The sequence below is a fragment of the Neopsephotus bourkii genome, unplaced genomic scaffold (genome assembly GCF_033783945.1).
Source record: "Neopsephotus bourkii isolate Nb327-2 ecotype Australia unplaced genomic scaffold, CSIRO-AGI_Nbou_v1 NB_1493, whole genome shotgun sequence".
In the NCBI taxonomy this organism is placed as follows: Eukaryota; Metazoa; Chordata; class Aves; order Psittaciformes; family Psittacidae; genus Neopsephotus; species Neopsephotus bourkii.
Window position 1 is genome coordinate 4,586,507 of NW_026901969.1, and position 16,691 is coordinate 4,603,197.

General features: G+C 38.0%; 1 protein-coding gene across 1 annotated transcript in view; it reads right to left on the reverse strand.

Annotated features, from left to right (window-relative positions):
• The window catches only part of OTOGL (otogelin like), a 93,211-nt gene that overhangs the window by 61,574 nt on the left and 14,946 nt on the right, over positions 1-16,691 (reverse strand). Inside the window, exons 11-24 of the mRNA XM_061369305.1 lie at positions 16,535-16,641; positions 14,296-14,402; positions 13,471-13,596; positions 12,646-12,754; positions 12,351-12,397; positions 10,807-10,952; positions 9,171-9,294; positions 7,385-7,562; positions 6,408-6,532; positions 4,833-5,042; positions 3,937-4,102; positions 2,584-2,658; positions 1,389-1,441; positions 562-724 (exon numbers count right to left, since the gene is read on the reverse strand). Of these exons, the coding sequence (XP_061225289.1) occupies positions 562-724; positions 1,389-1,441; positions 2,584-2,658; positions 3,937-4,102; positions 4,833-5,042; positions 6,408-6,532; positions 7,385-7,562; positions 9,171-9,294; positions 10,807-10,952; positions 12,351-12,397; positions 12,646-12,754; positions 13,471-13,596; positions 14,296-14,402; positions 16,535-16,641 (1,736 nt within the window). The remainder of the gene's footprint in view (positions 1-561; positions 725-1,388; positions 1,442-2,583; positions 2,659-3,936; positions 4,103-4,832; positions 5,043-6,407; positions 6,533-7,384; positions 7,563-9,170; positions 9,295-10,806; positions 10,953-12,350; positions 12,398-12,645; positions 12,755-13,470; positions 13,597-14,295; positions 14,403-16,534; positions 16,642-16,691) is intronic.

Sequence of the window (16,691 nt, forward strand, 5' to 3'; positions counted from 1 at the left end):
TTGGCTGAGTTCAAAATGGTAGAAAGCATGAGTGTGAAAAGAGCAGGATCCAGCCCACAAAACCCTCCTACTTGATCCAAGTTAGGCATCAGTACTGTAAGCCTGAGTAGAAGTCTAGGTGAGACAATTACTTGGGCAGTAAGCAGGAACACAGATGGCTTACATTGCCATTTTTTTTTATGTTTGTTTCTACACTCAAATAAACTATCCTGTTCAAATGGTGGGAGTCATCTCCTGTCTAAAGAGTCCCAAATACCAGCCAATCAAGTGGTAGCAAGCTAAATATCTCATGGGATAGTGGAATCATGGTCTCAGAATTGACAAACTCTGGAACTGAAGCAGTATTATAGCACAAAGCCTCACAACAGGAAGGAGAAAAGGGCTCTCAGAGAAGAAAGAAAGAGTTGGCCTTTTGTATAACTGCAAAAATGTAGAGAACAATAGGTTCAGATTTAGAGGTGTGATACCACTGGAATTTACAAAGTAAAACAAAATATGCAGAGTTAAATTGTGAAAAATATGTATGTAGCTTGTGTTCCAGGTTGTTCTGCCAAAGCTTACCCAGGGGGGCAAATGCAGCCGCTTCCACAGGGTGGTGAGGGGACACAGGAGAAGTTCATGGCAAGGTTCGCACAAGAGATCCCGCAATTCACACCCGCTGCCGGTAATCCAGGCACTGGAGATTTGCAGTCGTAGTAGATTTTTCCTTCAGGGCATATGTGAACTTTAAATGTAAAATGCAGGTTAAATGAGATCAACTGCTCTTTTACACTGAAGGTTTTCTATTTGTTTTTGTTCACAGTCTATTTGTTATGTGTACTGTTTACAGTACACGTAAGAACACAATCTGGATAAAATTCTATAACTTCATTTGTATTACAGCAGTATTTATGTTAAGCATCTGGATCTATGCACCCTGGATCTGATACACAGCCCATTCTTAAAGATGGAATAATTATGCCTTAGGTAGACAGAATCTTTAGAAGTGGCATAACTTTCTGGCATAATTGTACTGAAATCCCTTCTAAACCATTAGAAATTCATTAAAAATTTGCTTTCTAGAGATCAAGACTTTCAGGCTTCCTAAACATCGATAGTGAGCCTAATTTTAGGTACTCTCACAAGAACATATTGACCTACACCTCACATGCAATTATTTCATTTTTCAATTTCCCAAATGACTTACTAATACAATTTGTGCTACAGAAAAAAGACAAAGAAAAAACTTTGACAACCAAGACAACTTGTGCTCCTCACGCCTTATTTTAAACATGTCGTTATATTAAGTATCTCATAATGAAAATACATATAAGGAGAAAACCAAACGACTGAGCAATGTTAAAAACTTTCTCTGTGCAACTCTAGTATGAGACAAAATTGTAAATTACCTGTATTTTCCGTAGTGGCTTCCATACATTTCACTGTTCCGTTTAAACACTGACTGAAAAACAAAAGCAAGCCTATCTTCATTCAAGGGGAAAAGGTTAAAAAAGATAATACATGTTAAAAAAGATAATACATCTTAACCCTATTTAGAAATAAGGAGGAGAAGGAGGGTTAAAATCTAAAAGCATGAGTTCTGACCAGCAATTTCTTGATGTTTCCTAACCGGTGATCTCTAATGAGGGCCCAGACTCGCAAAGAAGTTTGTGTACTATTTGATTGCCTAAATTTCACTGAAATAAAAAAGAAGCTGTTTATGTCAGCTTCTGTGGGAGCAAAGGGCCAGGTGATTCAGGTTGCTGGCAGTGTTACACAAAACCTTATCATCTGTGTTGGGGTATATGGAAGGATACAGTAGGCAAATTTTTTGTTGCACAGACATTAGGAGACACATCTTGATTCTATTACGATAAAATACAGAATTAGAGAAAACCACATTCAACACTAAGCCTAGTCCTTATTTTTTACTTTTACTTAAAAACAAAAAAATGTGGAAAAAACAACATTGCAGAGGCATAGCAAGGGCAGAAAAATGAAGCCCCTACTCTCACCTCTTGAACTACGTGATTATCAAGCTTCAGTTATAACAACTCTAATATAAAAGACCTCAGCAAGAATTAAGCTTGGCACAAAAGTCACAAACATGATTTTAGATCAGCAGGTTGAGAGCATTTCTTGTAAAACAAACAAATTTGACCAGGAAACCTGGGAGGCTTGCCACTTGTTTCAGTGAGGTCAGGATTCCATCATGAATTAATAATACAAAATGACACAAATATAGCTCTCTGCAAGCTTTTGTTTGAAAGACTTTCCAAAATAGAATCACATTGTTTATTCTTCCAAAACCAGTCTTGTATTGCTATCATAACTCCCCCAGGTCTAAGAACAGGACTGGATCCGCTATGTGTGTGTTTTGAGATATTCTTTAGTCTCTGGCTTACAGAATTTTCCAGGTATCCTGTTGTTAAAATAAGCAGGTACGTAATCCAATTTCTACTAGGCTCCCTATTACTAAGTTTGTAACAAAAATAAATTCTTAATACAATAGACTTTCATTCTATGTGAAAGAATTCTCAATGCCCTTGAGTAGCATCCAGACTGTGATACATCAAAGGTAAAATTCTTGGAGCTCAGACCTACCAGGAGCCTGTTGGTGTAGGGAGGATTTCTCCAGGCTGGAGGGCTTTGCCCTTGTAATGACAATGACAGGCAGATCTGTTAAAAGAGTATTTATGTAACTACAAAAGCAAGATGAAATGTGGATTTAACGGCAATCCATTTATGAAGCTAATATGATAAGCAGGCCTTACAATTCATTAACTTAATATTTACAACACTTTTCTAAGGTCAAAAACTAAAGGATGACCGTCTGACTGTACTGAAGTCAGTAGCAAAACGCCTCCCCTCTTCAACAATGCCAGGATTTTCCTCAATCTCTGTATCATTTATTTGCTGTTTCTGTTCATTTGTCTTACAGAAAGGAGATTTCCTTCCCAGTTATGGGAATAGTAGGGAAATATGTAGTTCCCATTCAAGTTACTGTGAAAATCTTGGGATGTAAGAATTGCTATAGCAAAATCTATTAACTCTGTGATAAGAGCCTGATGGGATAGAACAGCAACAGAATTCCGTAGAAACCATGGAAAATATGGGAATCCGAGTTACCTCACACTCTTTAATAGTTTGAAATGGTCTTTATCCCTACAATATGAACTTTACTGATCTTTTCAAAATATATACAATGAAAAGCAATAGCTCTGTATAATTCTGAAATTAATACAAGTTTTCATTCCAATTTTTAATTCAGTGCCTGAACTCAGTAACTCCACATGACAGTGAGCTGTAAAATGTCAGTACACAATCATAGAATCTTAGAATGGTTTGGGTTGGAAAGGACCTTAAGATCATCCAGTTCCAATCCCCATGCCATAGGCAGGAACATCTTCCACTAGACCAGGCTGCTCAAGGCCCCATCCGGTCTAGCCTTGAACACTGCCAGTGATGGAGCATTCACAACTTCTTTGGGCAGCCTATTCCAGTGCTTCACCAATCCTACAGTAAAGAATAAAAACTATTTCCTTTCATTGAGTGTTTCCTTCCATTTAACTGAAGGGGTTTGCATTGTGAGATAGAAAAAAAGACACTCCTATCTACTTTCACTGTACGATCCCTCTTTACAGATTGCTACTACATATATACTTTCTATTTTTTCTTAAGTGTTAAAAACATGCTTTCCCGTGAATTAATAAAGTTTCATCACCCTTCTTTAAAGCAGTAATATATCTTCTCTGAAGTGCAGTAAATGACTGCACACAAAGCAACAGATGAGGCCCCATTATTGATTAGTACAAAAGAATATGAAATCTTCATATATTGTTTGCTAGCCTGTTTAGGTGGTCTATATCTTGAGGAAGACATCAGAAAAACTACTTTAAATCTTGCTGGAAAGAGGAAAATGTGCTTATGCATAGATTCTATTTTCTTATGACTTACATCGACACACAAAAGTTGACTGACTCTTCAAAATATTTCCCATCAGGACAATTACATCCTTCTGCACAGTCATCACCACAGATATTTGCCATAGAAAGTGAAGCACAGGAATGTTTACAAAAAGAAGAACACTGATGATAAAGCATACCACTGTGACACATCACAGCTGGAGGAGAGAGAGAGAAAAGGGAGAACACACTCTTAAAATGTGAAAAATAGAAAACGAAGCAGCATATCATGGAATTGCAAAGCAGAAAAGCAAAATGTTCTCTTCCTGCACTGGGGTGAGTTGAAATGCATGAGAAAAACATGCTGGTTTACTGATTTCATAAGTTAGAACTATTTAGATTCAGGTGGGTTTATGTTCCTTGGCTGGAATTGTCTATTTTGTACGCAGTAGACCTCTATTCTTTATATGTGTGGGTGTGTCTATCTAGGAACTTAGCCATCCAAGAGAGGAAGAATGGTCTAGTTAAGGTTGAGGCATTACTGTATGGTTTAAAAATGCCTTGTTTAAAATTATTGCTATATCGTACTTGGCGAATCATTTTCCACCCTGCCCTGCCTGACCTGGGGAGCCCCTGCCACCCTGGCTTGACTTCCCTTAAGAACAGTCCTGTTCCTGCCACTACCTGACTACTTTAGCCTAATAGAAGCTTCCATATATATTTCTCTCTGTAGCTAGTGGAAAGGGCCAGGCATTCCCTGTAAGACAGCTCAGGGTCCCTCACTCAGATGCCTAACGTAAAGGCTATTTGTGTTTTCCCCTGAATATGTCATTATCCCATGGCACAGTTCTAGTTTCCAGCAAAAAAAAGGTCAATCCCTGTACTTTGTGGAGTGAATAGAATTTTAGTCATTTCCAAAAGATGTTCCATTTTGCAAACATTACTCACCACAGTAAGAAATATGAGATCTGAAGTCAGCGACGACCCCATGCTTGCCACACACGTAAGCATAGTGTGCCAAAGCATTACACAAACAGCTGCTTCCACATTTGCACGCATCAAAGCGGCATTGCTGGTAGTATAACCCTGGACTGATGTAGGCATGACAGGGAGCAAAAACTTCTTGGTTGATGATATCACAGTGAGATGCATACCCAGCTAAGAGAAGGCAACAGTGGTTTAGCCTGATCCATTTTAATGTGACAGTTACTCAAATGAATAGCACAGAATATTTTTTACAAGGAGTCACATGGGAAAGACAAGGAGTTATAAAGACAAGTTACTCCTGAGGAGATTCTGGTTGAACGCTACAGGAAAGTTTTTCACAATGAGAACACTCAGCCATTGGAATAATCTCCCCAATGAAGTGGTGGATTCCCCAACACTGAACACTTTTAACATCCAGCTGGACAGGGTGCTGAGCCATCTAGTCTAGGTCACGCTTTTCCTAGAAAAGTTGGACCAGATGAACCTTGAGGTCCCTTCCAACCCAGTATTCTATGATTCTGTTGAAAGAGCATCCCTACCCTTCATCCTCTCTGTTCCTTCCCACATACATAAACACACACTGACATAAGGATTTCTGTAGTCTCAGTAAAGTAGGTTCAAGGAGTAAACTAAACTTGGTTGAAAAGTAACCTAACAAAACAAACAAGCAATTTCTTTTTTGTTTCATCAGATTAAGCTCATCACAAACCTGGAAAGATGCTTGTGCTGGCTCAGTACAGGTGGTATCATGGGGCAGGGCCATTTAATCAGGGACTGCTTTTTCCAGTGATGATTAAAAGATCACAAGAAAATTCAGGCTGGAAGGGACCTCAGAGGGTCATTTAGTTCACCTTCCTGCTCTAAGCAGCTTACATTTATGTCAAACTTTGCCTTCACTGAGGAAACACAAAACTGAAGGTGGGCATGAAGTATTTTGGAGAAAGCTAACTTGGCTGAGATGTACTGCTTTAGAAGACAGCCAATGCTGAAGGCATAGAAAGCCAGAATGCCCCAGATTCTTAAAAGTTTATGGTTGTTCTAGGCTTGCTCCCACAGGCTCCAAATATGGCCAAATCCCACATCCTTAGTGAGGCCTTATGTCTGAAACATTAAAAACATGAGTTTAAATTCTGTCAAAATTGGCAATTACTGTCTGCCCATTGTCTTCATTAATTGAAAAGAACAGCAACATGGAAAGGAGGAGACAGTGAAAGTTCAACACAAAACATAGGCATGTCAACCAGCCAAAAGTCTTACTCAGGAATTTGAACAAATACACAAAACTCAGATTGTTTGCATCCATTTGTGTCAAAGAGCATAGATGAAGGATAAAGAAACTTTTAATTCAACAGGCATTGAGAAAGCAGAGACAGGACCTTTGATCTGAACATTGTCTTGGCAAGACACTGTCTCTTGTACTTCCTTCATCAAGCTAGAAATGCGCATCGTATCATTCCTCTTGACTGGCAGAGAAAACAAAAAATGTCCCATAATTATAAGATACAGGTAATTCCAGACTCACATGTGAAAACATACCATTCTGCTGATTAACATTGCAGGGATCAACCACAGGAATGTTGATAGGCACAGAACAAGCTGAGGAAACCTTCCATGCATTTGCATGAAGTTGTGGGGTCCCTTCTATCATCCCTGCTGGAGAACTGAAAAGGAAAAAGTCAACACTGCAATTGTCCTGCTGACATTATGGGCTACATGGGTGAGGATACAAGCACATCAAAAAACCTTAGATGCATAGTCACACTGAACATAATCTGTCAAAAGAATTTCCATCTGTGAGGAAGAAAGCTTTCTCCTCAATATGGTACTCATGAAAAAATACTTCTACAAAGTCTGACCTCACACCTAATTCAAGCACTCTGAAATCAGCTGGAGAAGGCATTTATAAAGAGGAGAATTTGGCCTTTATTTTAGTTCTTACATTCAATGAAATGTCAAATATTTAACCTCTTAGTTAATGTCAGTGTTCTAGAAGGGAGCTGTTTGCATTTTGATGCTGGGTTTCACCGAGTATTTCAGAAGCATTTGTTATTGCTAGAGAATTTTTATGATATTGTAGGTTGAGGAACTTTAGAGGAAATGAAGCAAAAGAATAAGTAAAATCTGCCCTTCTGATAAAATTATTCCTATGGTTCACAATTACATTCTTTTCTCCATTAAAACTTGATGGGGAATCAAGAAGTAATAAGCGTTAATCAGGTGAGATGATCCTAGTATTATCATCCACTCTTCTTGTCACTGCTCATCTATTTGCTCTGATCATAAGGGAGAAGCAGGGAGGGGGAAAAGTACATTCAAGAAATATCATTATCTAATAGCTTCTGTAAGTAATATGGTAGTTTTCTATGACCTAGCTAAATTTATATGTTTCATATTTTTAAGTCACTAACATTTTAATTTAGAGAGTTTACCTTGGTTAGATTAATAAAGTATGCGCATGTTAACGAAATTAAATTCTTCTTAAAAACAATCTAAATGTACAATGTGCAACTTACAGAAAATCATCTCTTAAATTCCCGTTGTATGTTCCACATAGTCCTAATGTTCTTCTCTTCCAGCCAATATCAACTTGAACATAGATCCTCTCTCCATCTTTAGCAAATAGTATCTTCAAACCAAAACGAGTTTTCAGTTGAACAAACAAAGAAGATACGTTCTGAATTTCAATAGCCCCTGCACATAGCAAAAGAAAAACAAAGGCACTGAAATCCAGCTTCCAGGTTGTATTTGTTTACCTCTTCAGCAAAACAGACTTTCAAAACTCAAAAATAAAATGAGAAACTGCACAGCCTCACCTGCAGCCAAATAACCTCACCCATTCTCCATCTGAACTTACGAGACTACATCTCTTTTTCATTAGCAACGCAAATCAGGAATTGCAACTACTGTCAACAGTAAAAAGTCTCTCACCTTTCTGTACCTGTGAGTTATCCAGAATCCACTTCTCACATTTATTTATTTTTTTTGAAGAAAGCAATGCTACTGTATGCCTCCAGCAATAAGACAAGAAACCACTTGTTTCTTAGTCTCCAGGGATGTTACAAGATTAATTAGCAAATGTCTGTAAACTGTATTGTAATCTTTAGATTGAAGGTTCTCTCTTGCTACTATTGACATGACATCAGTACAGCTCTTTGTTTAGGCTGTATGTGAACTAAGGCCCTATCAAATTCCCAGCTTTCCTTCCCAGCAAATCCATTATGCAAGAAAATGGAAATTTCACAGCCAAAGCATTCATTTGATACACATTGTGGGGCTACTTGCAGCTGCAGGGTTAAAGCAGATCTACCTTCACAAACAGCCTTTACACATGCACACACATACACACTTTGGTGCATAAACTGAGAAGAGGCAGACAAAGTGTGAGCTTAAAGACGTTCTTCACTGGTAAGACTAACTAGATACACTCAACTATCAAGAATCTAACACCAAAATATTTGTGATCAATTATATTTGTCACAGGGTCTGGAAACAGACAAAGCAGTGAATAGAGACTGATGCAAGAGACATAAAATTAAATTAAAACAAAGTTATGAAGTAGAACTGTCAACATAACTGAAAGTATATCTGATCTATGAAGCTCATTGCATAGGAAGCTGTGAATGTCAAAAGCAGTACTGTGACTGGACAAATTCAACAAAGATACAGTTGAAAGCACCATCACAGAACTCCGTAAACTCTGTTTTGCCAGAAGCTGGAAAAGAGGAACACCCACTTCACTCTTTCTTACTACAGTTCACTGTAAGATACAAAATTTAGCAATATCATTTCCACTTTCAATGCTGAATTTTATAAAATCCTTTTAAGGCTGATTTATTTTATTATCCAGTCTGAAAAGATGAAGTAACCTGCCTGAAATCAGGCAGACATAAGTCAGCACTGAAAGCAGTGTAGATCCCACAATGCGCATGGATTCCATGCCATTTACTCCAATAAGCTTTAATCAAGCTAGACCTTAACATCAGTCTCAAGATGATTTTCAGCCTCTCTTAGACTCCCTTCTTTTTCTTACCTCTTCCCCCTTTAACAAAATTAGTGGAATTCTAGGTACTCTCTAATGTAAGAAATACAAAGAAATGAGGGCATAATGAAAGGCTCCATTTCACAGGCTGGAAAAGTATATTTTTAGAACCACTACTAAGGTTATAAGAAATAATCAACTGTGAGTTTCATAAGTTATGCTTGAAGGAATTCCTTTCCATAGACAGATATTATTAGAAAGCTTCGGAGCATATAAAAGACAGAATGTGAACTCTGATATCTACTCCATGCACTTCTTACCATTAAGGTTAAAAACTTGATTAGGGCCAGTTTGGACTTGACCATATCTCGTGAGAGTTACTTGTTTGCTCACATCATCTTCAAGGACTAGAGTTATAGACTCAATGCAGGCGTGGTCAAAGTTCTAAGTAGAAATGAGTTTCACCATCAGAAACGGAGACATTAGTGCTACCATGGAAAGCAAAGCCAAACAAACAAGAAAAAACAGCTGTATAGAAAGGAAGTACCTGAACTGTCATCAGGTAGTAAACTGTCACTCAAAGCATTAAACAGAGTACCCTTAATTGTATCTAGAATATAATAAAACATGCATATGCATATAAGAGCTAGGGAAATGCATTTTAGCTCTTATGGCAATCTAGTGGCGATTGGGTTGAGGTCGCCAGTACTGGTACTGGGTTGAAAAGGCCATACTTGCATGGCCTCCCTGGGTACGCCTCACTGCTGGGTTAACCAGTGTTTGAGCAAGTCTGACCCCATCTATAGCAAGCTGGTGCAACCAGAGCCCAAATGCAGCCAATCCAGCAGAAAGAAACTATTGTACACATGAAGGTACTTCTCGCCTTGAAATGTAGTCATGCTCTTTGACTGCAGACCAAAAGGATATATTTTCTCCAGAATTATACTGCAATAACATATCAATATCTGACTGTCAAAAACTGGTAACTTATAAACTAACTCACACCCATCATTTTAAGAGTACTATCCGGGCAAAATTTATGAACCTAAGTACAGGACAAAAGGTGATACATAACTAAACCAAGCATCTTGTGGTTCCCAGGCCCCCTGTGTTTTCATCTTGAAACTTTCCAAGGTACTTAGAATTGTGATAAGGGTTATTTCCGGTGGCTACCTAACCAACCATTTCATGAGGCCACCTGAAATGCAGAAACAGGAAGCTCAACACCTATGCTTACAAAGGGAGGTGCTTACAGAAAAAAGCATACACCAGCTCATAGTCTATCTTTTGAGAGACAGTCCCCTAGTAGGGCAGATTTAATGTATCACTCCCTGCTGATGAGTTCAGCCATCCCAGCCCTCAGCACAGGGGTAGCTGTGAGTCACAGTCTGAGAGCTCCTTCTCCTGAGAGCCTAGGTGACTAATAATGTCATTAAATCCAGTCTCGCAGATAAGTGTTTTTTATAAACACCTCTATTAGTAAAGCCTGTTGTTGGATTCCTGCCAAAATATATTCAAACAAAGATGCGTGGTGGCTAGTCTCTTCAGTAGTTTTCTAAAAGGCATCTTTCCAACAAAGTAAAGATGCTATAACATATCAAATAAAAAACTAACGTTACCAAAAAAAAAACCCTCTTGCCTACCTAGCAGCGTATTAAATCTGTTCAGTGCTGCCAGCAAGAGCTTTTCTCTGTTTGTATCATAACCATGTATCTACTTGTTAAATGTGCATAAGTCTCTAGACTTTATCCCTCTAAAGATGCAATTTGTTTTACAAAAGGCAATACAATATGTAGGAATACAGCTTCTTACATAAAAAACTATGAAATTGTTTCAGTTTACATTTTCTGTTTAAAGCATAAACAGGAAACACGAAACATAAACCATAGCCCAGTAATTTACAGTAGAACCTATACAAGATTGCCTAAAATATGGATGGACATGTTTGTGACTTACCTGTCCACAAGGTGCTTTCTGTAAAGTTATTGTGAATTTGTTTTTCCCAGTGCCTTTTACCAAAATGTACTGGCAAATCCCAAGAAAGGTGAAATGACGTCCATCAAATGTTGTGAAATGAGAGCTACCTGTTATAGAGCACTCAGCTTGGGAGAAAAGGGATAAACAAGAATGTTTACTTGCATAAAAATGTATAATTATTCTGTGAGTTTTGTAAGAAACATAGATAAGACATTTTCTCCTTAATTCTAAGTACATAATCCAGGGTAACTTAATCTATCTAGCTGTTATGGCATTTGGAAATAAAATACTTTATATACCACTATTTTCTTCAGATATACCATTTCACATTGCAGACATCAATGTGCAGCAACTTCGGATTATAACTAGATGGGATGTCTTTGAATCATGAGTTCTCTAAAATTCAAAAAAGTTTTCTCTTTATTAGAGTTCTGAAGTTTCCTAGAATCTCCTTCCTCGTCATCTTTTGGCATGAATGAGTCCAAAGGCAATATTCTTTCTCTTTCCTTCTAGGTACTCTGGCACTGCTTGTTACTGCACGTATGAAGAGGCTGCAGTTGGCTGTCCTCAGGTCACATCTATATTCATTTTCCAATTCAGATCAAGACTGCACTGCTGAAGCAAGTCTCCAGTGATCCCTACTTACTGCACTTCCATTCACACGATGGAGCAGTGTCAGAGCACATGAACTAGATTCATTTTGGCTGCAGCTACTGCAGGAGGTGCTCTGTGGGAGCATATCTCACCTGCTCCTGCTACTAACAGGCATTCAGTCCCTAGGACCAGACTACAGTAGTTATAATTAAACCCCACATGCACATACTACGCAGACAAGACACATGAAGTGGTTCTCAGTGTCAATTGTTTTACACTACAGATCCAACCTGTCAAGCTTTGGTTAGTAACTGTTAAGCCTTGTTCATTATCTCAGTCACAGGGGGCTCCTTAATTTGTAAACAATTCTCTCTTTCACAAGTTTCATAGTATAATCTCATCTAGGATACGGAACTGTCTAGGGAGTTTCCCTACCCAACTAATGCATGTTCCGTTGAGTAACTCAGTACAGAGACATGTAATCTTTAAAGATAAGGATCATTATCCAAACATAAACTGCTGTTACAAGGGAGAAAATACAGCACACTGATCATGAGAATGATGGGTTTCTTATTATATGCATTACAATTGCACCTAGAAGCGAGAAGATCCTTGTACCTGGCCTAGGTACTGCAGAGGCAGTATAACTAATCCATCTTCCCCAAAGAACATAAACAGAAGACAGAAAACAAGAGGTGGATGTAACACACTGAGTTAAGGAAGCAAATAGGAAAAGGTAAAATGAATATGGTCGGGCAGTTAGCAGCTTTGTACCAGCTGGCTCACTGCTACGCTCAACATCCATCTGCTGTATCTTTCTTCTTAAATTAGCATACCAAGCCCTTGGATCATATTTGCTTCTGTTGTCTTCTGAAAAGTTTATCTCCTATGTTCACTGAGGAGATAAAAGAATAATGCAATACAGATACCTGGGCAATCATGATCAGTGCAGTTCCAAATGCCACCAGTGCAAATACTAGAAAGAAAAACCACAAAACAGAAAATCAGTGTTCAGATCTTTAGCAAAAAGAGAAGCACTGTGCTAACTAATGTCTTGAATTCAACCTTTCCACAGATTAGCATGAATAATTTAGTAATAGACAGGGCCAAGACTATAAAACATAAACACTAACTATTCTTTAAAATGCAAATGTGACTATGATGTTAAACAAACACTGGGGAGCACTCACAGAGAGAGGAAACAAGCATGAGGCTTTCACATACCAGTTGCTACATTCTTGTTCAATTTTTGAGCCTACAGGGAAGGCAGTTCCATGATAAATACAAGGACAATTTGACACGGAGATACAAGTTCCATTTTCCATAATGAGACCTATCAGGAGGGAAGTTAACAAATGAAATGAAAACCAAGTTAACACCCTGGATCACTGCTTTTCCCCCATCTGACTGAAACACTCAAATCTGCCAGAAGATAATCCCACCAGTCTTACCCGGGGACCAACAAAAAGAGTTGCCTGTGAGTGCAGAGAGCTCACAGTGATGAACAGTGTTGCTCTCTCAAAGCAGTTGTCACTCTGAAGGGGCTGCTTTATGAAAAATGTCTGCCTTAAGCATGCAAAGCTGTATAGACTCAAAAATGGAAAAATTCTGGTATCACGTATCTTTAGTCCTTCTGAAACAGGACTGTTCATAGTCCAATACCTGATTTTTGTTGAGTACAGGTCTCACATATTTGCTTCCTTGTACAGAGCATATATAAGACACACTCTGTTTAACATAAATCACAACAGATTTTGGAATAATTCAAATAAAAGCAGATTAAATATATGCAATATCTTATTGTAAAAAGCATTAGTGATGGCTCCAGATTTTAGCTGGTATTTCATTCAGAGACACCTTTGTATGCTAGAGAAATGTTTAGAACACAATAAAATGAGGAATCATGGTTAGAATAACAACAGCTAGAGCAGAATCTACAGTATTCATATTTTCAGGCTTTAACTTAAGCATAGTCTATTTTGACAACTTTATTATGAAGTTGAATATTAGCTTTACACATTTTATTCATATAAAATTGACAGTACTTACCATCTGGACAGTAACAGCCATCTAAGCAGTGTAGGTTGCTGCCAAGACAGTCTTTTTCAAATGTGCAGGTTGGTGGACAACAACTGATGCAGTCACGGTGTACAAAGCTGTCTTCACACTTCTCAGCTAGAAAAAATACATGATACATTGAACATCAGTGCAATTTCTCCTTCCATACTGGAGAATTTCCTCTCTCAAATAAACAGTCGTGCAGTGTTTCAGCTAATTATTATAGTTAATTATTCAGATCAAGTACAATGGATTGTTTGGAGAGGTTTTAACTGACAAACTGTGGTGAATCTCTCATCAGTAGTTAAGTCTTTCTTTAGCAAATTCTTCCATCACCCCTCCAAAAGAAGTTATAACTTCTGTGACAGCGGAACGTGTGCTCATATCTCAGCTACTTCAAAATTTCATGCATGAGACTAAACTGCAATTGATGGGTGGTGGTGATAACTAGAAGAAGCTGGATTAACAGTATTCTGTAGAGCCAGTAAAGGCTGAAAGGTCATCCGGGAAGAGGGTCAACATGAAATGTCTGCAGATGTTTGTTCTTTGTCCTAGAATATAATCAGCACACATGATGTTTCAAATGATCTGTTGAAACATGAGTTTTGTATGGATCTAGATCAGATCATAATGGAATTAAAATATTCCTCTAGCAAGACACTGACTTCATTGTTTTCCAGCAACAGTGAAGCTGGCTGATCTGCTTCAGTAACAGGTTGAGTCCTATAGTGACAAAGCTGTCAAGATGGAATTATCTGAAATTAATACATTGGGTATCTCAAAGGTCACATAGTATGCTTTGTTAAAGGGTCTTACTACAGGCAGGAAAGTCATCCCTCCAGTCCCGCACTGGGGACCCAGCGTGAGAGCATGCTCTAGCGTACTCTGTCACCGCCCTGCAGTATGTTTCATCATCATCTGCTCTGAAATGATAAAACAAGAGAGTAATGAAGGAATTCAGATCCTATCTACAAATCTCTGCCACAGGACACTGCTCAGGATTCTTCACACATAGCTGACACCACTCAGTGATAATAGCATAATAGTGAAAATACTATGAAAAGGAGCAAGCTATACTGAACACACTGATGTGTTTTTATCATTTGGTAAAAACCACCATTCCTGCATGACGTGAAAACTCTGACCTGTACTGCCAAAAGACATTCTGGTCCAAGTAACAAGTTCAAGCTTCTAATTGCCTGTCAGTCCTTGAACTTAGGCAAGAACAGCCCTGTTGGCAGACTTCTGACCTTGTGCTGAAGTGCTCAGCACCAGAAGCATTATCCACTGAATGCCGTAGACAGACTCAGGGACTTATACCACAACCCTGGGCAAAGGCATTATCTCTGTCTTAGTCTATACAGAAGAAGATGTACAGGATGCTTTTACCAGGACCAAGTAAAAAGATATTCATCCGTGTTAGGTAAACACAAATTTTGCTCAGATTAAGTCACACAATATGAGATATCACCAATGTTTTTTTACTGTGAAAGTCCAAAAGCTCCCGTCACTCACTGTGAAGGACTTGATGCCAAAATGAACTAGTCATAACAAGACATTTCTATTATAAGCATGACTGTGACAGATCAGCTGAGTTTGTCTTTCAACACACAAGATCATGTTTCCAAAATTAATGGTCTTAAGAATATATTACATTGTGTTTGTATTCTGCTTTCAGCACATCTGTTATCAAATCAAACACTACTATACTCTTTCTTACAGTGATCAGAGTCTCTCCAGCTTTCCTTATCTAATCCAATTAAATGGATCTTAATAAAAAGAATACTTGGCATATACTATGACCCTACAAAAAAAACTTCATAAACTGACACTAAGCCACAAGAAGAGAGGTCTCTTTTATAAATGAAATAAGCCTAAATTAATGAGGTTCTGAATCACAGAAACTTTCTTCAAGGTTTTTAACATTCACACAATTCACATGAACACACATATACAACACACATGTATATATGTTCACAAAAATCAAATCTGGCTTTACATCATGACACTGATGCAATATCACATTTGAAAACTGCTTTTTTGAAAATTTGCCTTTCATTATTCTTCTGCAAAAGTCACAATAAATTCCTGAGTTACAAAGAGACCATACAGAGACAACTCATTTCTTCTCTGAGTGTAATCAATGTACAGATCATAACCTTCAGGAGGCACACTCTGGAGATTTGCTTAAAAACACAAATTCTTCCATCTTGACTTCATAATAAATAGGAAAACCAAAAATTCATCAATAATGAACTAATGAGTTGCAATGGATTATGCTGAGTGACTTTTACTTTTAGTCTTCTGATCGTTTTGTATGGTTTTGATTAAATTGATGATAATCTGAGAAGGTTATAATAGTATCTGGTAAAAATCCTGCTATTTAAGACAATTACTTCTTAATTAAAAAAAAACAAAACACTAAAAAGGAAGTGGTACAGAGCTCAGTCATCTATTCAATTACACTCTGGAGCATCTCTTTACCTTGAATGACAAAAACTAAGCAGGAGTCTGGAGAGTTACAGAAAAAATAGCAGGGTGCATATAATTCCAGCAGTTGAGGGGTGTAACTCCCACCAAAGCTGAATGATGAAATTCTTTTGACAACTCTGAATATACATAAATAAAACAATTTTGAGAAATTTTACTAATTTGAACCATAGGGCTCATAAAAAAGTCCAGTTGTGCCAGACAAATGATCCAGCCCTAGTATCATCTTCATGTATTTTTGATTCAGGGCCTCCAAGTAGAGGTTTCAGGGGTTTTGTGATTAGCAGCTCCTCTTTTATTAGTAGTGTTTCTCCGTGGATTTCTCTGCCATGTACTTGCCTAGTGTTTCATTAAGTCTGTGTCAACCTTTAGTAATCAAAATATCCCTAGGCAGGCTTGTTCTGTGACCTTTGTTTCCACACTAAATCACCCACTGAGAAACCCCATCTATTTCATTTTGAGCTTGGCTCTTCCTAAGTTCCCTCAGTGCTGCTCAGTTCTTGCCTCCAATAAAAGTGTGTCATTTCATGTGTCAAAACTAAGTACAGAAGAACTCCAGTCTTACCTGCAAAGATCATTCATGCAGCTCGAAATATAAGAATATGGATCTATGCTTTCATGACAGCTGAGAAAAGGAAACTGTAGGAATATTTGGCACTTGAAGAATATGTCCTGTGCATTAAGGAGAATCAGTAAACAACAGTTAGTAAATACTTTCTGCA